The 22933-nt window shown below is 42.8% G+C and overlaps 1 protein-coding gene across 1 annotated transcript in view; it reads right to left on the bottom strand.

Moving 5' to 3' along the window:
• Positions 1–1661: 1661 nt before the first annotated feature.
• atp10a (ATPase phospholipid transporting 10A) overlaps positions 1662–22933 on the bottom strand; it is a 43475-nt gene continuing 22203 nt past the window's right edge. The window contains exons 11-21 of the mRNA XM_026158503.1: positions 15415–15518; positions 14851–14977; positions 14578–14762; positions 12667–13015; positions 10811–10887; positions 9629–9754; positions 9337–9537; positions 8137–8217; positions 7529–7633; positions 5534–5721; positions 1662–5358 (exon numbers count right to left, since the gene is read on the bottom strand). Coding sequence (XP_026014288.1) covers positions 4716–5358; positions 5534–5721; positions 7529–7633; positions 8137–8217; positions 9337–9537; positions 9629–9754; positions 10811–10887; positions 12667–13015; positions 14578–14762; positions 14851–14977; positions 15415–15518 — 2186 coding nt within the window. The 3' untranslated portion in view covers positions 1662–4715. The remainder of the gene's footprint in view (positions 5359–5533; positions 5722–7528; positions 7634–8136; positions 8218–9336; positions 9538–9628; positions 9755–10810; positions 10888–12666; positions 13016–14577; positions 14763–14850; positions 14978–15414; positions 15519–22933) is intronic.

Genomic DNA, 22933 nt, shown 5'->3' with positions numbered 1-22933 from the left:
TAACCCATAAATAGGTTTCTTAGTCATGTTTTTCTTGTAGTGTTTCCTCACACAGTTTACTCTCAGGTGAACCAAAGACCCTGAACTACTCGTAGGTGTTTGTCTATCTCTGTGTGGTGTTTATTGGTGTCCCTGCTGTTTCGTTTGGCAGGCTTCCTGTGTCAGTGGGAAGTTAGACTGAAAAAGTGCAATAATGCTTTTTCTGAGCCACTCCTACGTGACAGAGCAGAACGGAGCCTCGCAATGCCTCCACCAACTGGAAGACAGATGGCCCTGGCTCACAATAAAAAAATTTTTTTTTAAAAATCCTTCATTTATTATTTGCGACCAGAAATGATGCATTGCATATCCTCACTGGTGCAAATGAACAAAACATCTATGGAAGAAAGGAGTGGAAAAGGAGAGGCTCTTAAAGCATCATCACTCCCACGATCCAGGTCTCTGACTGCTGAGGACCACGTTATATATACGAGGCAGCTAGGGAAATTGAAAATAGTCTGATTTAAGCTCGTTAAAACTATGGGTCACGCAGAGGGCCTGGGCCTCTTTAATGGCCACAATCAATGGAGCTCCTTTATGATAAAAAATCTAATCAAACTCTATTAACTTGCGAATGAGCATCGTTGTGCAGGTGATTTAAAAAGTAATTAGAGTAAGTCTTCAAATCCAAGTGGAGCTGTTTAATGATAATATCAATCTTTTACATTAATTATCATCATAAAACTGACAAAAGTCAGTTTTACTGTACATGGATTGGTACTTCTGTGCTTTTCTACTCTATTTGAACACTTAAAGCACTTTCTTACTACAAATCTTATTCACCCATTCACCTTAAACACGTTTAACCTAACATTCACACACTCGTGGATGAATCAGGGGAAACTCGGGGTTCAGTATTTTGCCCAAGGATATGAGCTGGGGAACGAAACACAGAGTGGAGGACCCGCTGTACCTTCTGATCCACGGACACCCATGTTACTTATCAGCAATCCAACCCAAAAAAACAAAAGCTTTGCTCAAAGTCACACCTTCATGCGTAGGCAGAAAAACAAACAAACAAACAAAAAAACAGCTGATGAGGGAAGGAGTCATCACTATCTCAGTGTCCGAGGAGAAAGTGCTGCGACGGTCATTAATTTGAGGACACTGTACAGCACATGGATCCAGAGAAGGAAACGGAAGATGAGCTTTAAAACAAACAAACAAAAAACACACAAAACCCCCAACAGTCATGTTTCTGAGGATGACTGTTAGACTCTACTTTGAATCAGGATTTTCCTACCAAAACTACAAAGGTAGAATAAAAAGCTGGCGATGCTAATGTGGGAGTACCTGCATTCTTTCTAACGGCCAGCAGGGGGCGACTCAGGTTATACAAAACTTGAAATTGAATTGAAGTGTAAGGGGAAAATAGTGCACATCTCCCTCAGTCTGGGACCCCAGTAAACACTTTCCTGATGTCCTTATGACCTCAGTCAAAAGTTTCAGCTTTTGTTGAATAAAATTTAAACTTAATTTAGTAAATTATGGCAATTATGCAAGTCAGAAAGGAGAATTATCTACGGTATGATCAATGGCTCACTGGTTTCACGTTTATAGTGGGCAAGCCTGCTATACATAATATAAGTCAATGTATATTAATAAGACCAGGAAAGCATAAATAAATTCTTTAGCATTTTTATTTTGTTCAAAAGTAGCCATGTACAGAAACTTTCCAGTTGCACAAAGGCCAAAGAACTGATAAAAATGTGGAATATTAATAAAAACCTAAAACAGTTCTTCTACGTTGGTGACCGGGTGCAGCTTTTCAGTGTTTATCCCAAAATCTCTGATCAATACCTTTCAATATACTGATCAGCCACAACATAAAAAACAGATCTGAATGGTAGAAACACGGCTTCACCAGCTGGCAGTGGCAGAGTTTAACACCTTGAACGCTTCGATGTCTTCCTAAATTAATTTAGTGAAAGTGGAGCGACTTGCTGTTTTTCTGGTCTCGGTCAACAACAATAACCCATCTCACATCCCATTAACCTGGCAGCTATTTTAACATGAAGACTCAATGTCTCATTGACTTTTCGAAAACTACTGTGCTTCAAAATAATTGTGGTTTTTAAAAAACGTTTTAATGCTGTGGCTGATCAGCATTGAGAGCAAAACCATTCAAACAGTGAAGCTCACATTCGGCCGATGCAGCAACCAAAAGAAACATAAGGAGAAAAATATTGAATATGCTCAGATACGCTGTGTGACAGTGTGTGTGTAGGATCGCAGAAACACTTAAGCTTCAGCCTGGCACACAAAGTGCAACACCCCAAATGACAGAACCTCTGAAACAAAGCGAACAGACTGCAGACAACAGCATGCCAATGGAACAAGCACCATGTGCAAAAGGACAGGTGGAGAGAAACCACAGAGCCTGCAGCCTCCGAATATATGCTCCATCATCATTAAACAAACAGAATCAGCATCACGAGCACATTTCTCATTTCTTATCCAGTGTTAAGGCACGTAGAATATATAGATGACCTTTGGCAAAAGTTGAACTCTTTACAAAAACATCCTGGAATGAGACACGCCCTTCAGAAAATGTTAAAAAGGTGCTGCTGCTTTAAATGCTCAACCATAAACTGGAGGAACGCATCAAAGTGTCTGCAAAGGTAAGAGGGGTGCAAAGCTCCCGCTCTCCTTGCAGCACCGACGACACTCAGCGACTGAAAGCTTTCAAAGTGCAAACTTAAAGCAGTCTCTTTAAGATCTGGGACAGACTGAGCCCCGAGGATTTGGTTTACAGCTTTAGGAAAAAAAAAATTAAAAAACCTCAGATGGGCTTCAGATAAACTAAACACATGACATGAATGGAAAAAGGGGACTTGCACAGACTAAGCGGTGCCTCTGTTATGCTCAGCTTTATGTATTTACTATTTCACTCATTAGCGTTAGCCTAGCTTTTCATGAGTAAAAGTTCAAAATAATGCCCCTTTTTTCTTATTCTGGGCATCGATCGCCCAGTTTCTACTCTGAAACTCTTTCCAACTGGCTGTTTCTCACAAACAAAAGAAATTTAATCCTTCTCTCTCATGTTTGTGTTGGAGTCAGGACACTTGCACAGGCCAAGACCTCCTGTTCTGAGTACTGGTCGTTGCTTATGAAGATATAAATCTTTGTCAGAATAATTCCAGTTTTAAGATCGCATTTAGTTAAATGCTACTATGTTACTCGCACAGGGCCAAAGATCAAACATGATTAAAGTCAGACTAAAAAAAAAAACAAGACAAAAAAAAAAAAAAGCTTACGGTAGCAAAAATCCTGCTTCTTATGATAGCGTTAGCTTAGCTGTGTATAAAGTCGAAGAGCAGAGGGAAACAGCTTAAGGTAAAAATATCCAACTGTAAACGTGGTGTTTAAAAACTGAAAAGCTAAAAGCAAAATGGGGCTTTTAAAGTGCTTCCTAGTAAAACTGTAAAGGATGCAGATGAGAAGACATCTGCAAAACATCTGCGCAGACACACAGAGGAGGGTTTTCACTCGGATGGAGGCTGACAAGTGACGGGTTCAGTACATGAAGGTGAAGACAGAAGCAGCTAACCGCTAGCAATGATACATACATTATCTTTATGATATGGTGATTACAAAAATGAAAGAAAGGAGATGTTATGAAATGTTAATTAATGAGCTTTAGAGATGCTGGAAAGCAGGTTTTAAAAATTATTATTATTAATTTATTTTTTTTTAGAAAATAACGCCTCCGACTTCAGCTTTATATTTGACAGAGTCATGGAAACCGGATTGACCTCAACTCTTGGCAACAGTTAGCAAATCTACATTTATGCGGAACTGGCTCTTAAAAGAGATCCAATGAGTCATTGGATAAACACACACACACACACACACACACACACACACACACACACACACACACAAGAGTTTTGCTTTTGCGAGGATGTAGCGTATTCCATGGCCCAGCTAAACGTCTAACCCGAACCCTAATCTGAACATAATCCTAACGCTAACCATTTCAAACCAAGTCTTAACCCTGTAGAAACAAACACACACACGCACCCACACATACACACAGCATAATTCCTGGTGGATTCTTAGTGCATAAAGACTGAAATGGCGATTTCTTGGTCATAATGCACAAATAACTTTACAGCCAACAGCTCTAATAACTATAATTTAGAAGAATTTACTGTGCAAGAGAACAGCTAGAAACGGACCTCTATGTTTCCCGATCCAACAAGAAGAAGAAAATGTGCACAGAGCCAGCACCACAACTTGCTGCACTTGAATATAAACCTTTGGTATCATCTGCATGGAAGTCCTCACAGAAATATGCTTCTGCGTGGCCATTAAGTATAAGTAAAGTACGGGAACTTCTTTCCTCGTCAGCACCGATTCGAGGCCACGAACGGCTCCGATCCCGGTTTTGGTGCATTTACAGGCCAAGCTGAAAGAACGAACTGGGTACCATATCACGGTGGAATCTCTCTGCTCTTCTTTTCATGAAGACCTGACAGAGTACTGAGATGTTTCTGTGTGAACTTTAAGTTTCCCAGTATCAGAAAAATAAATCTCCCAAAAGGCAAAAATATCTCTGCTTTAGATTTACATCCAAAATATAAAGTACCTCTTTGCATGTTTCATAAAAGAATCTGCTTGAAAAATATAATTAGATCTTTAAAAAACAAACAAACTATTGTGCAATTGAATTCCTAGTTAAGACTGAAGGAAGCGGCCTGCAGCGGCCGTTCTGTCGGCGGCTCTGTCCTGTGTGCCGAACTGACGGCGTGCTCAGATTTGAGTCTTTCCTCTGAGTTCCTCGTGTATCTGACGCACTGCGAGGCTCCGTCGGGGGGCATGCTCAGCTGCACGCTGTCTGCCTGAGCGGGCAGAGGTGTGGAGGTGACACAGCTGGACAGATTGACATCTGACGGCTCTATAGTCTTATTGAGATGCTCAGAGTCTGCGGCAGAAGAAGTCTGCAGCTCCCCTGACAGGGCGGGGTTGTCTTTGGTGTAGGGAAGGGTGTCTACTTCTGACGGAGCTGGTGTATAGAGATCTGAAAGGTGCATATCGCTGTCTGTGGGCTGCAGCGGGCTTCTCTTTGCTTCATCTGTTTGTAATAGAGGCCCCTGTTTTGAGCCAGAGACGCTCCTCCCATCCTTTTTATAGTAACCTTTAGGCGAGGCCTTAGCGAGGGACAGGAAAGGAAGCTTGGGGCAGAGCGGCGACCCCACCTTGACCCGACTCAGGCTAAGGATGTTCCTGCGGATGTCAGCGGGGAGTTTATCCAACTGCCTTCCAAGTTGGACTGGGCTCGGGAACAGCGTGCCTTGACACGCCCTGTAGAAAAATCTGAAAAGTAAAACAGAGACTGACATCAGCATCGCTCCACCGAAGATCGCCAGGCGGCTGGGATAAACATGAAAGGCATCTGGTATCAATAACAGACGCAATTCAGCACTCGGATCATAAATATTTGAAAAACAGGCTCGTGTTTTCACTCATCCACAAACTGAACACGGTGTACCGAGGCAGCAGCGCAGCGATGGGCGTGATGAAGCACAGCAGGTAGAAGAGGGGCTCCTGCAGCAGCCTCTGCATGGTCCAGTAGGGGTTGGAAGGAGAGTAGCAGGCGGGACAGGAGGCGTTGTAGCACAGCGCCACGGTGAAGAATAAGGCGATACTGAAGGCGATCGACATCCAGTTCATCCACGTCTGCAGGGGGAAGGACACGAGGATGAGAAACAGTAACAGAAACTTAAAATCATAAGACGTTACACACCTATTCTTAACGCAGGCGTTCACACCAACCATGTAATTTTACTGTCGTTATTTTTTCAAACAAAGCTCGATTTTTCACATGCGAATAATCAGATCTCACCAAGTTCGCTTGTAGCGCAGAACACGCACCGGTACTGAATATACAATGACACGGAAATACTAATATAACACTGTTTTTATATAAGACTCTCAATTTCTCTATAAGGGATACACAGTGATTTGATTTACTGCCTGCAAAATATTGTTAACATATATATTAAAATGAAGGCAAACGTGACTGGAAGCTAAAGCTTGCTGTACATTTAGGCGACATTAAAGAAGTTTCCTCCAGGCGGAAAGACAGAAGTGTGGATGCGAAACCGTCTTCTCGTGCCCTAAAATGAGTTTAGTCAGCGAGGGGAAAAAACTCCTCATGTTGCATCCTGGAGATGATTGGCTGATGAGACGTCTGACACAGTGAATCGTGTACGATGGCTCACTGAAGTGTTGTACTAACACACGTAATTAATTACAGCCTCACAGCTTCTGTATTTTGGGGGAGGAGGGGGGGCTGCTGTCACCTACCTACCTTTAATTGACTTTCACACCAGTTTACCAATCAGGCATGCATTATGTTCCTGAGCAGTGAGGAAATGAAGGGCCTGCCATCCGAGTGTGTGGAAGTGTACCTTCCATCGTGCTCCTTTTAATGAAAGCGCCTCTAAATGAGGGGCAGTCATGTCCATGAAGGCAGTAAGTAAAAAGGACACTCTTCCCACGTGTTTAAAAAAAAGAAAGAAAAAAAAAAAAACCCTCATCAGGCTGAATTTACAGCCACAGAGATGATGGAGAAGACTCGGACTCAGGGCAAAGTCATAAATTTCAACAGTTTATGAGCATCATGTCTGAGCTCTCTGGCGGTGTAAGGTGTTGGCACGCTGTGATGAGTTGTAACTGGAGTTTATAGCACTCCAAGTCTAAGCTCTGATCTCTGGCTGCCTGGTTCAGTTTCGAGCGAGGCTGGTCTCACCCTGGGAAAAACATGGGGTTTGTTTCTGACGTTTTCTAGTCTTTGTTCCATCTTCTGCACAACTTCAAATCTCTGCTTAACCTCCTCGGACCTGGCGTCCATATATGTGGACATCACATTTTGGGTTACTTAGACCAAAATACTCAATTTTGCTCTATATCCACCTCCTGTACAGACTCTACCGGAAACCCAGTTTGTTTTAGGCTTCTTTTGCCTTTCACAATAAAAGTCGTAAATATGTACACTACGTGATTAATGTGGTCTTGGTGATAAATAACAGAATTAAACGGGTTAAAGTAGTATGTTAAAGCTACATATGACAGAATCCAGGAATTAAACTAAATGTCAACTTTGTTTTCACAAGTTATGAAACAGAAGTTTTCAAAAATAAATCAATAAATTGTTCATGTCTGGCAAATTTCTATGATGCTGATTTTCCAATCCATGAAAAAAATGGTTACAAAATATGGAATTTTATGAATTTTTTGCATAAAACTATCATTTTTATAATTTATTACAAAGGTTCCTGTAATGTGTTACCATTGAATGATAATCACAGGCCAACAGTGAGGTTTTGGAAACACCACTCATGTTCCACCGCAGAGATTTTGAGCATTACAATGCTGTAACCATCCAAAGCAGACTGACTATGAGCTTAAAATTGTTTTTATTTTTAAATAAACATCAGGGATCGCTGCTGTCATCTGTTGGCTTTATAATCAGATTTCTTACCCATGTTTTGGTCTCGGTGCCCAAATGCAGCAGAATAGTGAATAAGGCGAGGGTGGTGATGGGAGTTCCCCATGTAAACAGGTCCACGTCAGAGTCAGCGTAGGCCTGGGTAGCATAGAAGAACATTTCATTAAAAAAATATATACAGAAAACAGATTTTTGTTCTTTTAGTCAATTTTTTCCCCAACACAACATAAAGCGACGTGAATACACGTGCTTGCTAGAACTGATAATCGACCAAAACAACATAAGACCACACCTTACATACCGATAGGAGGATCTCACTGAATTTCTGTATTTTTAAGCATTTTTTGTGCATTTATTGATATATATTGAATATATTGCAGTTTTGTATAAATAAAAATGTGAGCTTAGCAATCACTACAACACTTCCAGGTTCATGCATTGTACTGAAAACATTCTTTTTAAATAAAATTTGAAGAAATTAATAAATAAATTGTGAATTAATAAATTTCATTGCTGACGAATCCATTTTAACAACCATGTAAAGAGGATAAAACATTAAAATCAACACTAAAAAAAACAAATCAATACAAAGGTAAAACTCTAATAACTTGGTGAAGACGAATGGCAGACGTGACACTTACAAAGTAAGGAATGAAGAAGCAGACGAGACTTTGGTAGAAGGCATCAATCATGTTCATCCAGAACATATATGGCTTATATTCCTGCAGGATAAACACAGACACTCAGCATCAGTGTGACTGTAGAGAAGAAAAATGTTAAAAATGTAAATATTCAAAACACATATAAAAATGTCTCTATTACCTACATTTGATACCAGAAGCAGTTAACTAGTCCTGATTAATTCTGGGTCAGAAATAAAATTAATGACCCATCAAAACAATGAAGAAGCGCAACAGTTTTAACCTTTACGCTAAAATTTATGCTAGAAATCGAAGGTTAATGACAGAAATCATGGCATATTATAACATAAATTCATTTTATTTAGGAAAAATGTAGATTTCTAAACTGAATGGTATCTATGCAGCATGCAAAATGAATTCCAGCTTATTCTTGACTTTTGAGTCAAGACTGACAAACTGGGTTTTCTCTGGAGCAAAGAGTGAAGTCTTTCACCTATGCCAGGGAGAGGAAAAAAACCCTCATGGTAATACCAAGTTTAATTCTTAGACTAAATCGTGGAGAACTTTGCATGATTAAGAGTTTAGGGCTCACTGGAACCCCTCATTTCAAGCCAACTTGCCTTTAAGCTAACATCGTTCTGATTGGCTGCCTCTCACAAACAGAAGGTGGGGCTTCTATGACAGAGATAACTACAGTAGGGACATTTGTTCTCTCATATGAGTCAACAGTAGTAGTGTGAACTGAGCGTTTAGAGCAGTCTGAGCTTTTGGCTCACAGATAACTCAGCACCTGAAACAGCCGCAATTTGTGTAAACTTACTACACTACAGAGCTACAAACATCCTGCCTTAGAGTGATGCTGAAAAACTAGTTCATGCATTTTTCACTTCTAGGTTGGTGTACTGTAATTTCTTCTTATCAGACTTTTGTAAAAGCTCTCTAAAAAGCCTTCAGCTGATCTAAAATGCTATAGAGGGAGTATTAACTGGCTGTAGACGCAGCGCTCATATTTCTCCCATATTTGCTTATCTTCACCGTCTCCCTGTTAAATCCAGAATTAGCACTTCTCCCTACCTACTGCACCACCATGGGAAGCAGAGCTTTCAGCTGCTCTGCTCCCAGGCTGTGGAACTCTCTTTTTTCCCCATATTCTTAGTAAAAATTTGAAATGTGCTGTCAGATCATTAGGAGGGAGCGCACCTCGGAGTTCTGGCCGTTCACGTAGAGCTGAGGTAGTTGTTGGAGAGTCTCTGCTGACACGTCTTTGTCCAGAGTGCCAGTAATGAGTTGTGGGAAAGCAGAGAACATCAGGTTGAAGAAGATGAGATACCACTGGTCAATCATGGCTGAACCTGAGAAGCCACAGTAGAACTGATACCAGAAGATGAGCGCCACAAACATCTGAGGGAACAAATGGGATGGAAGCAGTGAGAAAAAGCAGAACACCTCATCCTTTCTGACTCAGATCTGTGTGCGCTGGGAGGGGCCTTACTGCATTCTTGTAGAAGAAATACAGGATCATGTTAGCCAGGCGGGAGTAGCACCAGTGCCCGTGTACCAGCAGGAGCTTCTGGAGATACCGGAAACGTGGGAGGGCAAAATCGCTTGCCATCACTGCCTGCAGAACACCACAAGAACCAAACGTTCAGTCTCCTGCCGCCTCTCTCCTACGTACACGAGACGAGCACACATTAGGCAGTTACTCGTTGACTGTTCTCGCCTCTTCTTAATGAATCTTTAGCGGGTATAATCTTTCCAAAGCAATAACTCGTAAACGAGTTGGCCTCCCCTTGGATTCACCGTTAGCGCGGCAGGAAGCTGTCAGTCTCATCCATCACCGTGTAAAACACTCCCAGTACTGAGCCCTGCTTTTACATCATAAACACCGCCGCTAACCCTTTACGGCACCTCTCGGCTGTCAGCAACAGAAACAGCAGCAGGCCTCTCGCTTCTGCTGCGCTCCAATAACCCCTCCTAACGACTACACAGGGAGCGCGTCGCTAATAGACGAATGGTCCGCTAATGATAACGCAGCAGCGCGTGCAGGCTCGGGGCGCAGTAAAGAGCGTCTCAGCACGTGGTGTGCGGCGGAGTCCCCGAGAGTGACCGCTGTCTCATTAAGTGGCAGTTTGATTAACGGTAATTAATGCAGCGGATTGGTTAAAGACAGGATACTGAGGCTTTAGCAGATGTGCTACACAGCAGCGTGCCAGCAAAGCCTCCCCTGGAAGTTAATTGGGAATCTCCATCATAAGAGCACAGCTCTGGAGCAGGGTGCTGCAGGTAAATGAGCGGAGGGGAGGAGGGTTTTCTTCGTGAAGATGCTCTCTCAGCTGTGGCCTTGGAGCTGAGCGTCCACGCCGCGCTGCTTCTCTGCAGGACACAGGGCCTTCCTGCTGACTCAGCACAGCACAGGCAATCCTATTTAGAGGATGGTCATGGATGTGGGCTAAAAACCGCACTTAAGTGTAATGAAAAGCCATTAACAACCCTAAAGAATGCTAGTGTCTCCCCCTCTTCCCAATTCCCCAATCTTTTATCTGCAGCTCTTCTCGCTCTCAGGAGCTCTCAGGCTGCGCTGCTTTTTTTTTTTTTTTTTTTTTTTTCCTACAGCCCACCGTAAATCACCCACCTCTCCTCTCCGCCCCATGTGCCACTCTATTCATCACCTTACCTGCATGCCTTCCTGTCCTGAGATCCCCACACCCACGTCTGCGACCTGGATCATGCTGACGTCATTGGCCCCATCTCCTGTGATTAATGTAGGGAAGTGAAAGAGAGAAAATAGACCGTTAGAAGGAGGAGGTACATCAGTTTATAAGAAGGGGGGGGGGGGCTTTATTGAGCGTGAAGATGACAAGATGGAGAAGCCGGCGTGCCCAGTGTTTGCGAGAGGAACGTGAAGCTTTCACAGACTCCTCAGCCGTTATACGAGCCGCGCGCTTGCGGTGCCGTTCGCCACCTCTGCAGCTCGGCCTCCCGTGAGGCGGAGGCCTTCCTGCTGCGGCAGCCGACAGGCGGTGTCTCCGGATGTGTGGATAAATTTGTTTTCCCTTCTTTTTGTCACTACAGGTGGTGGAGTGGGAGGGGAGGAGGATTTTGTTGTCACAATGGCACCGCAGTGGCAGCACAGACTGATAATGAAAGGTAGGTGGTGAGAAGAACTCAAATAGAAGTTGGCTGGAATTTTTTTTTCCTTTTTTCCTTTTTCACTGAGAATTCACAAGGCTGGATTTTTTTTTGTGAGTGGGATGGAACAACGTGATTAATGTGCCATCACGACTTTTTCAGAAAAGTATAACCAGAGTGCATTTCGGCTGCTGCCATATCAGTTTTTCTGGAGCCAGACGTGACCATGTTTGGATGTTATTGTATCTGCTTATTAGTGATCAGCAACATCCAAATTAAATTCCTGAATTTTTCTCACCAGAACTGGACAGTGTGTTAGTATAATTAACCCCAGCGCAGCGATATTATTGGTCAGATACTTGCATTAAAACCCTAGAGTGGCCCGAGGAGGCCATGATTTATTATTATTACAAATAATGTGAGTAAGGCTCCGTACCAGCTCGTGAAGTGTGACACGTCTGAATAATAAGACTGAAGTACTGAAAGATATTAAAGCTCAAAAGCTAACATAGCACTGACTGAAAAAAAAAAAACGCCCCGCTGGCAAATAAAACCTGCTCCTCCTGAGCGCAGCTGGACCAAATAAATGGAAAACAGAGAAAAGACCAACGCAGGTCACCGTGACGTCCTCGCGTCGCCTCTTTGCTGCTGCAGCTTCAGTAGGGAAAGTGTAGAAATACTAAGAATAACTCAGAGCGGAGGCTGAATGATGAATGGTGCAGCTCCATCTCAGGCAAATTTCAAAATCAGCTCACACGGAGATCACGGCAGGAGGAACATACAGGAGTTTCACTGGAGCCGTGCAGCAGCCAGTTGGCTGCACGATGAGGTAAAGATGCAATGAATAAAGTAAATAAAGTGAATGTTCAGGGCTGGCAGGTTCAGGTGTGCACACTGCAATTAAAATATGGCATTCATGCCTTTGTTAGAACAGCTAAAGAGTAAGATGAAGATGGGGAAAGTCACTTGTACACTTGTCTGGAAGAGTCTGTGTGTTCCAAAAATGTCTTTCAACGCTGAGAAAAAAAAATCCCTCATCCAAGCTCGTTAATATTTGGGAACAATTTGCGAGCAGGTTAGCAGCTGTGCTCGAGAGCTCAGGCACGTTCTGATCTGTCCGGACGCTGCTGGGATCTTACATACTGGGGATAGCCTGAAGGTTCAAGACAACAGCTCACAGTTTACGCCGTTCAAAGCTAAGGAATGCTTTAACACAACGTTAGAGCCTAACAGGCCTCATTTTTATATCTGCAACTATAAACACGTGTAAGCGTGAGATAGGACAAATGTTTAGTTTTTACTCCGGGTGAGGTCAGTTGTCTTTAAGTCCAGCAGTGAGCTTGTGACGGGATTTTAAAAATCAGGCCCATCTGTGTCTGAATATGCTCACCCGGTCCTTACCTATGGCCAGAGTCATGACCTTCAGCTTGTTCCGCACCAGTTTGACCACCATGCTCTTCTGCAGCGGCGTGGACCGGCAGCACAGCACGGAACGGCAGCTCCGTGCAACGGCCAGAAACTTATCCTCCAAACTCTTATCCAGGGCGTAGGCCAACGTCCGCCCGTCTATCACCAGGCCCAGCCGGTGCACCAAGAAGGGAGTGGACTGGGAGGACGGAGATGAAGAGGAGTAGATGTCAAAGGGTGAGAAGTTCGTGTTGAAGCTCTTGGTGGTTGGGCCTGATGGGCTGCAGAGGAATTTGGCCTGGATGTAGTGTAAACTCTCCTCCAGCAGCAGCGCGCACGCCTCCTGGGTCACAGAGAAGTTCAGCGTCAGGACGGCATGTTAATTCAGCTGCAACAATCTCCGGAGCTCTAGAGCTTGGATACTTTAAGATCAAATATGAATTTAAATCCTGTGTAAGGCTTTACTGTAAACACAGTAAACGTCTGTAGTAGAAACACATGATGTAGGGTGGGTCAGATCAGACACAAACATGAGCGATCTCCATCTTTTGGAATGAGGATTTATTCTGATTTATTCCAGAAAGGGACAAGAACGCGACACTAAAGATCAACCTGTGCTCGGTCTAGAAAACAACAACACACAGCTGTGAGTCTGACAACAAAGCTCTACAACAGCAGCATGCTAACGCTGTGCTAACGCTTTACACACAATCTATGATGCCAACGCAAAACTAGCTGTTTGTCATCCCACCAGCGGAGCCGAAGGTTGATTTGACACATGTCGTACATTTCCACCCGACTCGTCACCACAGGAGATTCGCGGCCAGCACATTTTTTCTGCGCTGTGCTCTGTGGGGCGTTTTTCACCCATTCTGCTGTCAGTTTGTGCTAAAACTTTGGCAACTAAAATAAAGATCTCCTGCCTGTCCTCGGGTCGGTCGGGTTTAGAGCAGATATTTTAATGCATTCAGCAAGTTTTAGTTTGCTTTATGAGCCAACTTTATTCCACAACAGTACACTCAGCTTGTTACCTATTGAGCTCTTTTTTTTCTCTGTAATTATACTTTATTTATGCTGTTTTGTTAAATCTTATGTTCAGTGTTTGGATGCTGCAAGACACAATTTGCAATTTTTGGGATAAATGAATTAAATCTGATAATAAATCTAATTATTTGCTGGCAATTTCACAGGCGATGTTCTTGAGCAATGCAAAATGAATGCAGTAAGTTGTGCAATCAGTTATTCTCTTCAGGCAGCCGATCACTTTTGTAGAAAAACATTTAGACTGTGAATAAGAATCCAAATGGCTTGAGACTCCGTCCTCTGAAACGTTGTTAGGCAAAGACGACCGGGGTCGGTCTTTACCGGCATTTCAGTGACTCATCACTGCAGGAGCTTGAGATGCTCACATGACAGAGGAGTTTCCTCTTCTCACCCCAACTGGTCGCGGCACATAGCCGCCTGGTTCTGCTGGAGGTTTCTTCCTGTTAAAAAGGAGTTTTTCCTTCCCACTGTCGCCAAAGTGATTGGTCATAGGGGGTCATATGATTGTTGGGTCTACCTTACAATATAAAGCGCCTTGAGGTGACTGTTGTTGTGATTTGGCGTTGCTGATTGCAGCCACTTTTTCCGTTTTCACCTTTCTAATCTTGGGTGGCACACTGATTGTTTAGACCACCACTGTTCACACAGGAATCTGCTGCCATTTGATTAGCTCAAGACTATAGCGTACACTTTGCAGTCGGTGGCTGCAGAGTTTATTTGTGACCAAGGAAGTCACATGTGCCAAAACAAATGGTACCAAGGGGGAAATGAGCAAGAATCCAATTACAGCGTGCAGGTGTGAAAGCGCTCCACGTTTAGGAAACCAGAGTTTATTAAAACCTGGCTGGTGCTACTGCTCACCTGAGAGTCAGCGTTCAGTGTCAGGAGCTCCTCCTCGGGGTCCAGCAGCTTGCACGCGTACGCGATGTTCACAGCAGTTTCCTGTTTGTCCCCCGTCAGCACCCATATCTGTAGGCCCGCCTTCCGCAGGGAAGCTATAGTTTCAGGCACGCCGTCCTGCAGCCGATCCTCAATGCCCGTCGCTCCTGAAGGAGAAGGCAAGTCTGTGACAAACTCTCCAACATTAGAGTAATTACATTCGTAATAACAGTTTCAGCTGTAACTGAGAGCTACCCAGAAGATGGAGGTTCGTCTCCAACTGCAGGGCCGACTCAAAGAGCAGCTCCTCCCTTCCCTGAATGGCCGTCTCAGCCGCCAAGTGCCGCTGCAGCCAGCAGGCGTACTCCTCTTTGCTCAGAATCTGACACACACACACACACACACACACACACACACACACACACACACACACACACACACACACACACACACACACACACACACACACACACACACACACACACACACACACACACACGTGTCAGGATCCTCCATAACAGAATGTGAGACCTTGACAAGGTGTTTTATCGCTTTGCTTTGGTGATGGCGCTGCACAGGCAGGAATATAATGAGCCCAGCTTGTGAGAGCATAAATTAACAGCCTGGGAAAGTGGCACAGATTGCAGCTGAGTCACGAAGAATGTCACTTGTGGAAGGGCTGGTCCATGTGATCATCTGCGCCGGGCTGCAAACACATCCTGTCAAGAAGCCACTGAGACACACCACCTCCGTCCCCCTTTTAAAGCAGTTTAATGATGGAGGGCAGTTGTTCAGGTTTACAGATCCGTGCTTGCATACCTTTTTTGCTATGCACAGCGTGCGAAGTCCATCTGCAGCGTACAGATTCAGGTAGTGCTGGGTCCTGCAGACAATCTTTTTCTGACGTTTCCCTTTGGAGTTTCCTTAAAAAACAGAAAAGGACAGAAATAAACGGAGATGGGATTTTCTCGCTTTGGGGGAATTTGCATGAGTGGTTCAGCATTTTAGTTCCAAATTACAAAAGACTTCATCCAAGAAGCCATCTGTCCTCACACCTAAATTAACCATGCATGCTACACCTCAACGTAAAGCCATCATATTGCTCACTAAGCGGCATCTGGGTTATGGCGTTCGCAAATATAATTAATCTATTTCAATTTTCTGCCCAAATGATTTAAAAACGACTGAACATTCGAAGTTATCTAAGATGTTTCAAAGCGTCTTGCTGGAGCGCCTCTCTGGCAACACCTCGGCCATCTTTCTGGCAGGGGAGCGGCGCACAAACAGATTGGCCTTATGGGTCTCCTGACACAGATGCACCAGCCAACACTCTGATTGCCAGCCATGAAATCTCACTAATAACACAACAGCTTGGCAGGCACAGCCTCACATGCACCGCCACGCAAAATTATTTTTACTGAAAGGAACAAATTAGCACAAAACTGGCAGCGATCGAACAGTTCCAGCTCGGAAAGTCAGGAAATAATCGAAACTAAGTGCTTTTATTCACCGCTAAAAGCGAGTTGTGTTATGAAGAAGTTATAATTACACCAACAGTCTATTTTCTCTTTGGCTGTGGAGGAAAAAAACTAAAGCAAAAACACAGCGTGAGTTCTGCTTTTCTGATGAACAGCTGCTGGGAGCAGACAAGCTCCCAGACACAGGTGGAAATTCACATCATGTTTCGGTTTCCAGTCAGAAAACTGAGGTGCATTTTTCCCCTGTCTTTTATATACAGTTCGTGTCACAGACTGTATATAAAAGATAGACAGAGCTGCTTTTGAAGAGTAAAGCCAAAGCTGAAGTGCCTTAAATAGCACCATATATGGTTGCAACAAGAAGCCCGGCTGTGTCAAGCCTGACAACATGATTTTAATGCTCACCTCATCTCCGACCACTGTAAACACAAACAGGCTGTTTTCTGTCAGATACCAACGCCATAGATCGATACTGTAAAATATATACTTTAACAAAACTATTAGATCTCTATGAAACAAATACTTTCAGAATCTAAAAGGTAGTGCAAATATATATATGCATTTCAATCTGTCTGATGTAGTCTGATCAAAGTTACTAATGCAAAATTATTTGTGACTTTGGAAACAAACAACTGTTAAATTAACAATTTCTATTACACTGTTACAGATGGGCAGGAATCACAGCGTTTGCAGCCTCGCTCCCAATTTAATGTCATCATTTAATTATTAGCCACAGTTGCTAGCTGCTACCTTAATGACCCCTAAACAGATGGCTAGTGTGGCTATCGGATAAAAGTACTTTTGGCTGCGCCCTCATTTCTACAGCGGATGGATCCACATGTTTGAACTGGCAGAGATTTTATGCCTGATGGCCTTCCTGATGCTTGATTAGTTTTGATTAGTTCTATATATAATATATCATAAAGAAATCGATGTTTCTGGGCTACCGCATGAGTGTAGACCAGTGAGGTGACAGGTGATCATCTAAATGTCTGCAAGTTAGTTGACTGAACATCCGTTATCGTCCGCTTTTCTGAAGTTGGGCCACGTTGGCAGAAAACTAAGCTGCTTTTCTTGATGTCTCTCTCCTCAGCAACAGTTTCCAGTTCCTCCTGGAAGACACTGAGACATTCCCAGCCCAGATGAGATATAATCTACCCAATGGGATACGGATCTACCTCTGTGTCTCCTCCAGGCTGGAATGTACACCAACTATTAAATTGACAGTGACTCTGCCTCGTTTTCACCACGAGAGTCCAATATACCTGCTTTACTGCAGACACCACACCAATTTGTTTATTTTAACTTTACAGTTTCCTCGATTTCAGCTGTTTTCAGATCCAAATCTGGGACCTACTGACAGGGATTGACACGCCCTTTTTTATTGCTGAAATGAATTATTCATTGTGTGAATAAATAATAAATGTAGTTTCACAGTGCAACTACTAAACAGGAGTCTGCAGGCACACTTTCATCTCCAAAGGTCTACAGTCTGTCACCTCCACGTGTCCTGTTATTAGAATGACACTGAACAACTCCCTCATCCCCTGAATGGAGCTATTATGGACATTCTGGGTTATGAGAAGGCCCGGTGCCTGCTGAGCTCTAATTGGCTGCTTTTGCCCAATGGGGAACCAAAGTGTGCACGAAAACACACGCAACCCTGGTCATTAAAGCTGCTCAACTGGGACACTAGGCTGTATGATCTGTTTTTGTGAGCAACTGAATTTTAAGTAAGCGGAAAAACTTGTGCACCCAGCACTGTGTGCAGGACTCAGCACGGGATGCACGATGGAAAATCAATACAATTAATCATACTGTAATTCAGAATTCTCCAAAGGATAAGATTACATGTCAGCAAGAAAACATGCCAAAACGAGGTTTGGGGGGTGGGCTCATCTCCATTTGTCTGCTGCAGTTAACAAGTCCTCATTCGGCGTAGGAGGATCATTTCAGCTGGAGAGCCATTTTTACGCAGCCGTGTTGAGATGCCTTTAATGAACATGAGGGAGCCACTAAGCAGGCACGTGAAAGAAATGTATTACTCGCACAACGTGACAGCATGCTCTTACTGAAGGGGATCCAAGACAGTTTGCTGCACCGACTGATTCAGTCCATGAAAACAAAAGCACTTCAGAGCACTTTTACACTTCTGAGCAAATGATGCGGTGAAGGAATTGTGCCGTAATAGGAAAGCTTGTATAAAGTGTGGTAAACACTGTTGCAGGATACACACGCAGTCCACGATATGCCAACATCTACTGACACAGTTACGACTCGATTTATTCACTTACTACTCGTGCTTCCCACACATAGTAGACTCAGTGTATTTAGGGGCTCATTATAACATTTTTCATTTTGTTTTTCATCTTTGTGAGAAGTCGATGCCATCTGTGTCCAGATGTGGAAATTCTGTGTGAACCAGTTAATGTCAAGGACTATTATGACTCTAAAATATTAGCGAATTATAATAAGTGGAATGAAATGATTGCATTTTTGTATGTGTTTTTCTCTGCCTTTCACATCATCTGTCAGAGAGTTGCACCAAAGATGAATCCTAGCAGCCAGCCAGCAGTCTGCCAATCAAAGCAGCCACACCCAGTGACTACCTCACTCCAGTATAAAGATGAATGTATCTGTCTGTTTTTATAAAAGAGGGACACATTTTTTTGTGGCCGAATAAAAACATGTTTATTTCTACTGTAAAGTTGGATGTTTTAAAATGTGGGTCCTTTCTGAAGCCTCTGGTGGATGTTGGAGGAACTGCAGGTTTTAATGCTTTAGTAAATCTCAGGGCCCAGTTGCTGAAATATAATCTGGCAGGATTAATCCAATCTGATAGGACCAAATCCTGAAATCCGGTTGTGCAAAAAGTAAATGGAATTACAGAATCGTAAAAGATCTGCTAACATTATCCAGTTTTTTTATCTGGATTCAAAACATTTGAATGGGAAGAGGATTTCTTTGCTCCAAAATATCACAATTACGGAGATGCCAGCAGAGATCTGGATTCAGACTGGATTATGGTAAGGAAAGTTAATCAAACAAGAAAACCGGAACTGATAAACAGAGTTTAAAGAAAGACAAACGTCAAACAGTTTGAAAACTCTGTATGTAAATGCGATAACTGGAGATAACTAGATCTGTGCGATATGACCAAAATCTCATATCCCGATATAAGAATTCTATCGTCTGATAACGATATAAATCACAAAAATGTAACATTTTCTGAAAATTCTGTGAATCTCGGGCAGCTCGACTTGCGGGAAGTGTTTCCAGCTGCGCGTCATGTACCTGGAGTCGAGTGTTTTAACCGATGCATGAAACTATAGATTTTTAGACATAAGTTTTAACCGCCGCCGTTTTATTTGTGAGCATTTATTACACAGCGTGCTGCGGGGAAAAGCCTGTTCTAACGTTTGAGTCTAAGGTTTATTTTTTAGCACCTGGCGGCTCTTTTTTACTTCTCATCCGTAAATTCTCTGCATACTCTTTCATGTGATTCAGTTTATTTTGAAAAGTCTGAACAGGATCTTGAGCTTTATTGTGAAAGGTTTATGTGGAAAATAAACAAGCGGACACACGATGCTGTTACCGTCGTTGTTGCTAACCACAACACATAAAAACAGGCGCTTGTCCGTAGTGTGGTTATATTAAATATAAGAGAAAGAGAGAACTTTAAGAAATTAACATAGCCACTACAGTCACCATCAAAACAATAAAAAAATATTGCCATAAACAGTTTATTTTGCGACACCACGAAACAAACGATAGCGTAAAATGAAACGATAGACGTTTTTATATCGTCATCCGGTATATATCGTTATATCGAACAGCCCTAGAGATAACAATAAAATATTTTCCCAACAAATAACTAATATCCAAGAAACTACGGTGAATTTTAAGAAAGGTTAAATTTGGCTCAGGGGGTTGGGAAGCGTATCTGTAACCGGAAGGTCGCCGGTTCGATCCCTGGGCTCTCTGTCCTGGTCGTTGTGTCCTTGGGCAAGACACTTTACCCTACCGCCTACTGGTGTTGGCCAGAGGGGCCGATGGCGCAATATGGCAGCCTCGCTTCTGTCAGTCTGCCCCAGGGCAGCTGTGGCTACAACTGTAGCTGCCTCCACCAGTGTATGAATGCGAGAGTGAATGAATAGTGGCATTGTAAAGCGCTTTGGGTGCCTTGAAAAGCGCTATATAAATCCAATCCATTATTATTATTATTATTATTTGAGTCAGTAAACAGTTTCCAGTTCTTTATAGATTTCTCTAAGATGTGGAATAAAGATGTTAACCTGTTAACTCTTTGACACTGTCATGGGAATTTTCTAAACTATTCTAAAGCAATAATATCATTAAAAAAGGTGACGTAATCCCAGGCTGCAGACCTCCACACTGCGTGTTGTGTCACGTGTTCCTGTGGGTTGAAACAGTCTTTGCTAAGCACCCCTGGACAGATGTCTGGTACAGGTCTGTGTAGGTCTTTGTGTGACTGGAATAGTAAGACCCTGCTACACCTTTGCCTTTAGGACATAAAAGAAGCTGTAGAATATGGAACAAGGAAAAAAAGGAAAAAAAAAAAAACACAGGGAAGTTTTCTTTTTTAAGACCCTAGTCAAGGCAGGCTCTGAGTTCAGCAGCTCTAAAAATAAAAGTCCTTATATAACATGTGACCTTATCCTTTCACCTGAGTAGAAAGCATAAGGGTTTGGGGAAGTATCAGTGAAACCTCGAGTGTTTATAAAGACCAAGACCACAGACCTCCACAGACTGTATACAATGAACCACTCAAACCTGAAATAGACGATCAGATATAAAGCACCAATTCATGAAGTCTGTCATCTCAATGCGTTTCATATTGTAGCATAAAGACTCTACAACAATTACAGACAGTATACAGTGTTCACTTGTTCTGTCACGTTACAGCCTTATTCCAAAAGGGATTCAAAGTTACTATATAAGAAAAAACAAAATAACACTGTCGTCCCGTTTCCACATGTGTCTGTCCACGTTGGACAAAATGTGAAGCAGGTAAAGTGTGGATACTTTAACCACTGTAGTCACATGACATACATGCACTTTCAACATATACATAGACACAACAAAAGCAAACAGTCCTAACTCGTGGTGTTAATTTCTTCTAGATCACAGCAGAGTCTCGCCTTATAGCGGTCTCTTGACTACACACAGCTACTTCTAGAGTCAACCTGCAGTTAGGGCTGTACGATATGACCAAAATATCATGGTAAATGGCCTGCATTTGTATAGCGCTTTCCTAGTCCCTAAGGACCCCAAAGCGCTTCACACTATATTCAGTCATTCACCCATTCACACACACATTCACACACTGGCGATGGCAAGCTACATTGTAGCCACAGCTGCCCTGGGGCGCACTGACAGAGGCGAGGCTGCTGGACACTGGCGCCACCGGGCCCTCTGACCACCACCAGTAGGCAAATACGGGGTTAGTATCTTGCCCAAGGATATTTGGCATGCAGCCAGGAGGCAGCCTGGGATCAAACCACCGACCTTCTGATTAGTGGCTGACCTGCTCTGCCACCTGAGCTACAGCCACCCCTCATATCCCGATATAAGACATCTATCGTCTGATAACGATATAAATCACAAAAATGTAACATTTTCTGTAAATTCTGTGGCTCTCGTGCAGCTCGACTTGCGGGAAGTGTTTCCAGCTGCGCGTCACGTAGCTGGAGTCGAGTGTTTTAACCGATGCATGAAACGATACATTTTAAGACATAAGTTGTAAAGGCCGCCGCTTTCTTTGTGAGTATTTATTACACGGCGTGCTGCGGGGAAAAGCCTGTTCTAACGTTTGAGTCCAAGGTATATTTTTTAGCACCTGGCGGCTCTTTTTTTTACTTCTCATCCGTAAACAATCTGCTCTTTCACGTGATTTCGTTTATTTTGAAAAGTCTGAACAGGATCTTGAGCTTTATTGTGAAAGGTTTATGTGGAACATAAACAAGTGGACACGCGATGCTGTTACCGTTGTTGTTGCTAAGGACAATGGATAAAAACAGGCGCTTGTCTGTCTGTAGTGTGGTTATATTAAATATAAGAGAAAGAGAGAACTTTAAGAAATTAATATAGCCACTACAGTGACCATCAAAACAATAAAAAAAATATTGCCGTAAACAGTTTATTTTGCGACACCACGAAACAAACGATAGCGTAAAATAAAACGATAGACGTTTTTATATCGTCATCCGATATATATCATTATATTGAACAGCCCTACCTGCAGTCAATCGAGCTAAAGCCTCACTTCACCTTTAATGACAGAAACTGATTTGCATAACGAAGCAGAAAAGTATAAAGAAATGTCAAAAGCCAGCTTTAGAGCGGAAGTGTCACAAACTAGGCCTGGGGCCAGAATCAGCCCAGCAAAGACTCCAAACCGGCCCGCAGGACAGGTGTGAAAAATGTGAAGGAGGGCAAATGTTTAAGACTTTGACAACTTTTCTACTGATGAAGACCTCCCCCATGCTCATTTATACTACACTGAAGTAAAAGGGAAACAATGAAATGACAGAAAATGTCCTGTTTTTCCACCAACTATGATAGAAATTTATATTTTTTTGTTTTAATATATTTATTTAACAGTTAAAAACTCAGTCTGGGCTACTGGAGCTTTTTACTGTAATTTTAAACATTTATGTCTTACAATTTAAAGCCCAAAGAGTCATCCTGACAGATTTCTTTCAGTTGCTACTGCAGAACGTCTTTCTTATGTAGAAAAACTGTTAAATGTTTAGCAAAATGTCAAACTGCGACTGGCACTTTCACCAGTTTGGTCGATCAATGACATAAAATGAGTTTCACATCCCTGATTTAGAGGA

The sequence above is a fragment of the Astatotilapia calliptera genome, chromosome 23, assembly GCF_900246225.1.
Source record: "Astatotilapia calliptera chromosome 23, fAstCal1.2, whole genome shotgun sequence".
In the NCBI taxonomy this organism is placed as follows: Eukaryota; Metazoa; Chordata; class Actinopteri; order Cichliformes; family Cichlidae; genus Astatotilapia; species Astatotilapia calliptera.
Note: the sequence above shows the minus strand (reverse complement) of the source record. Positions and strands in the feature narration are given on the sequence as shown.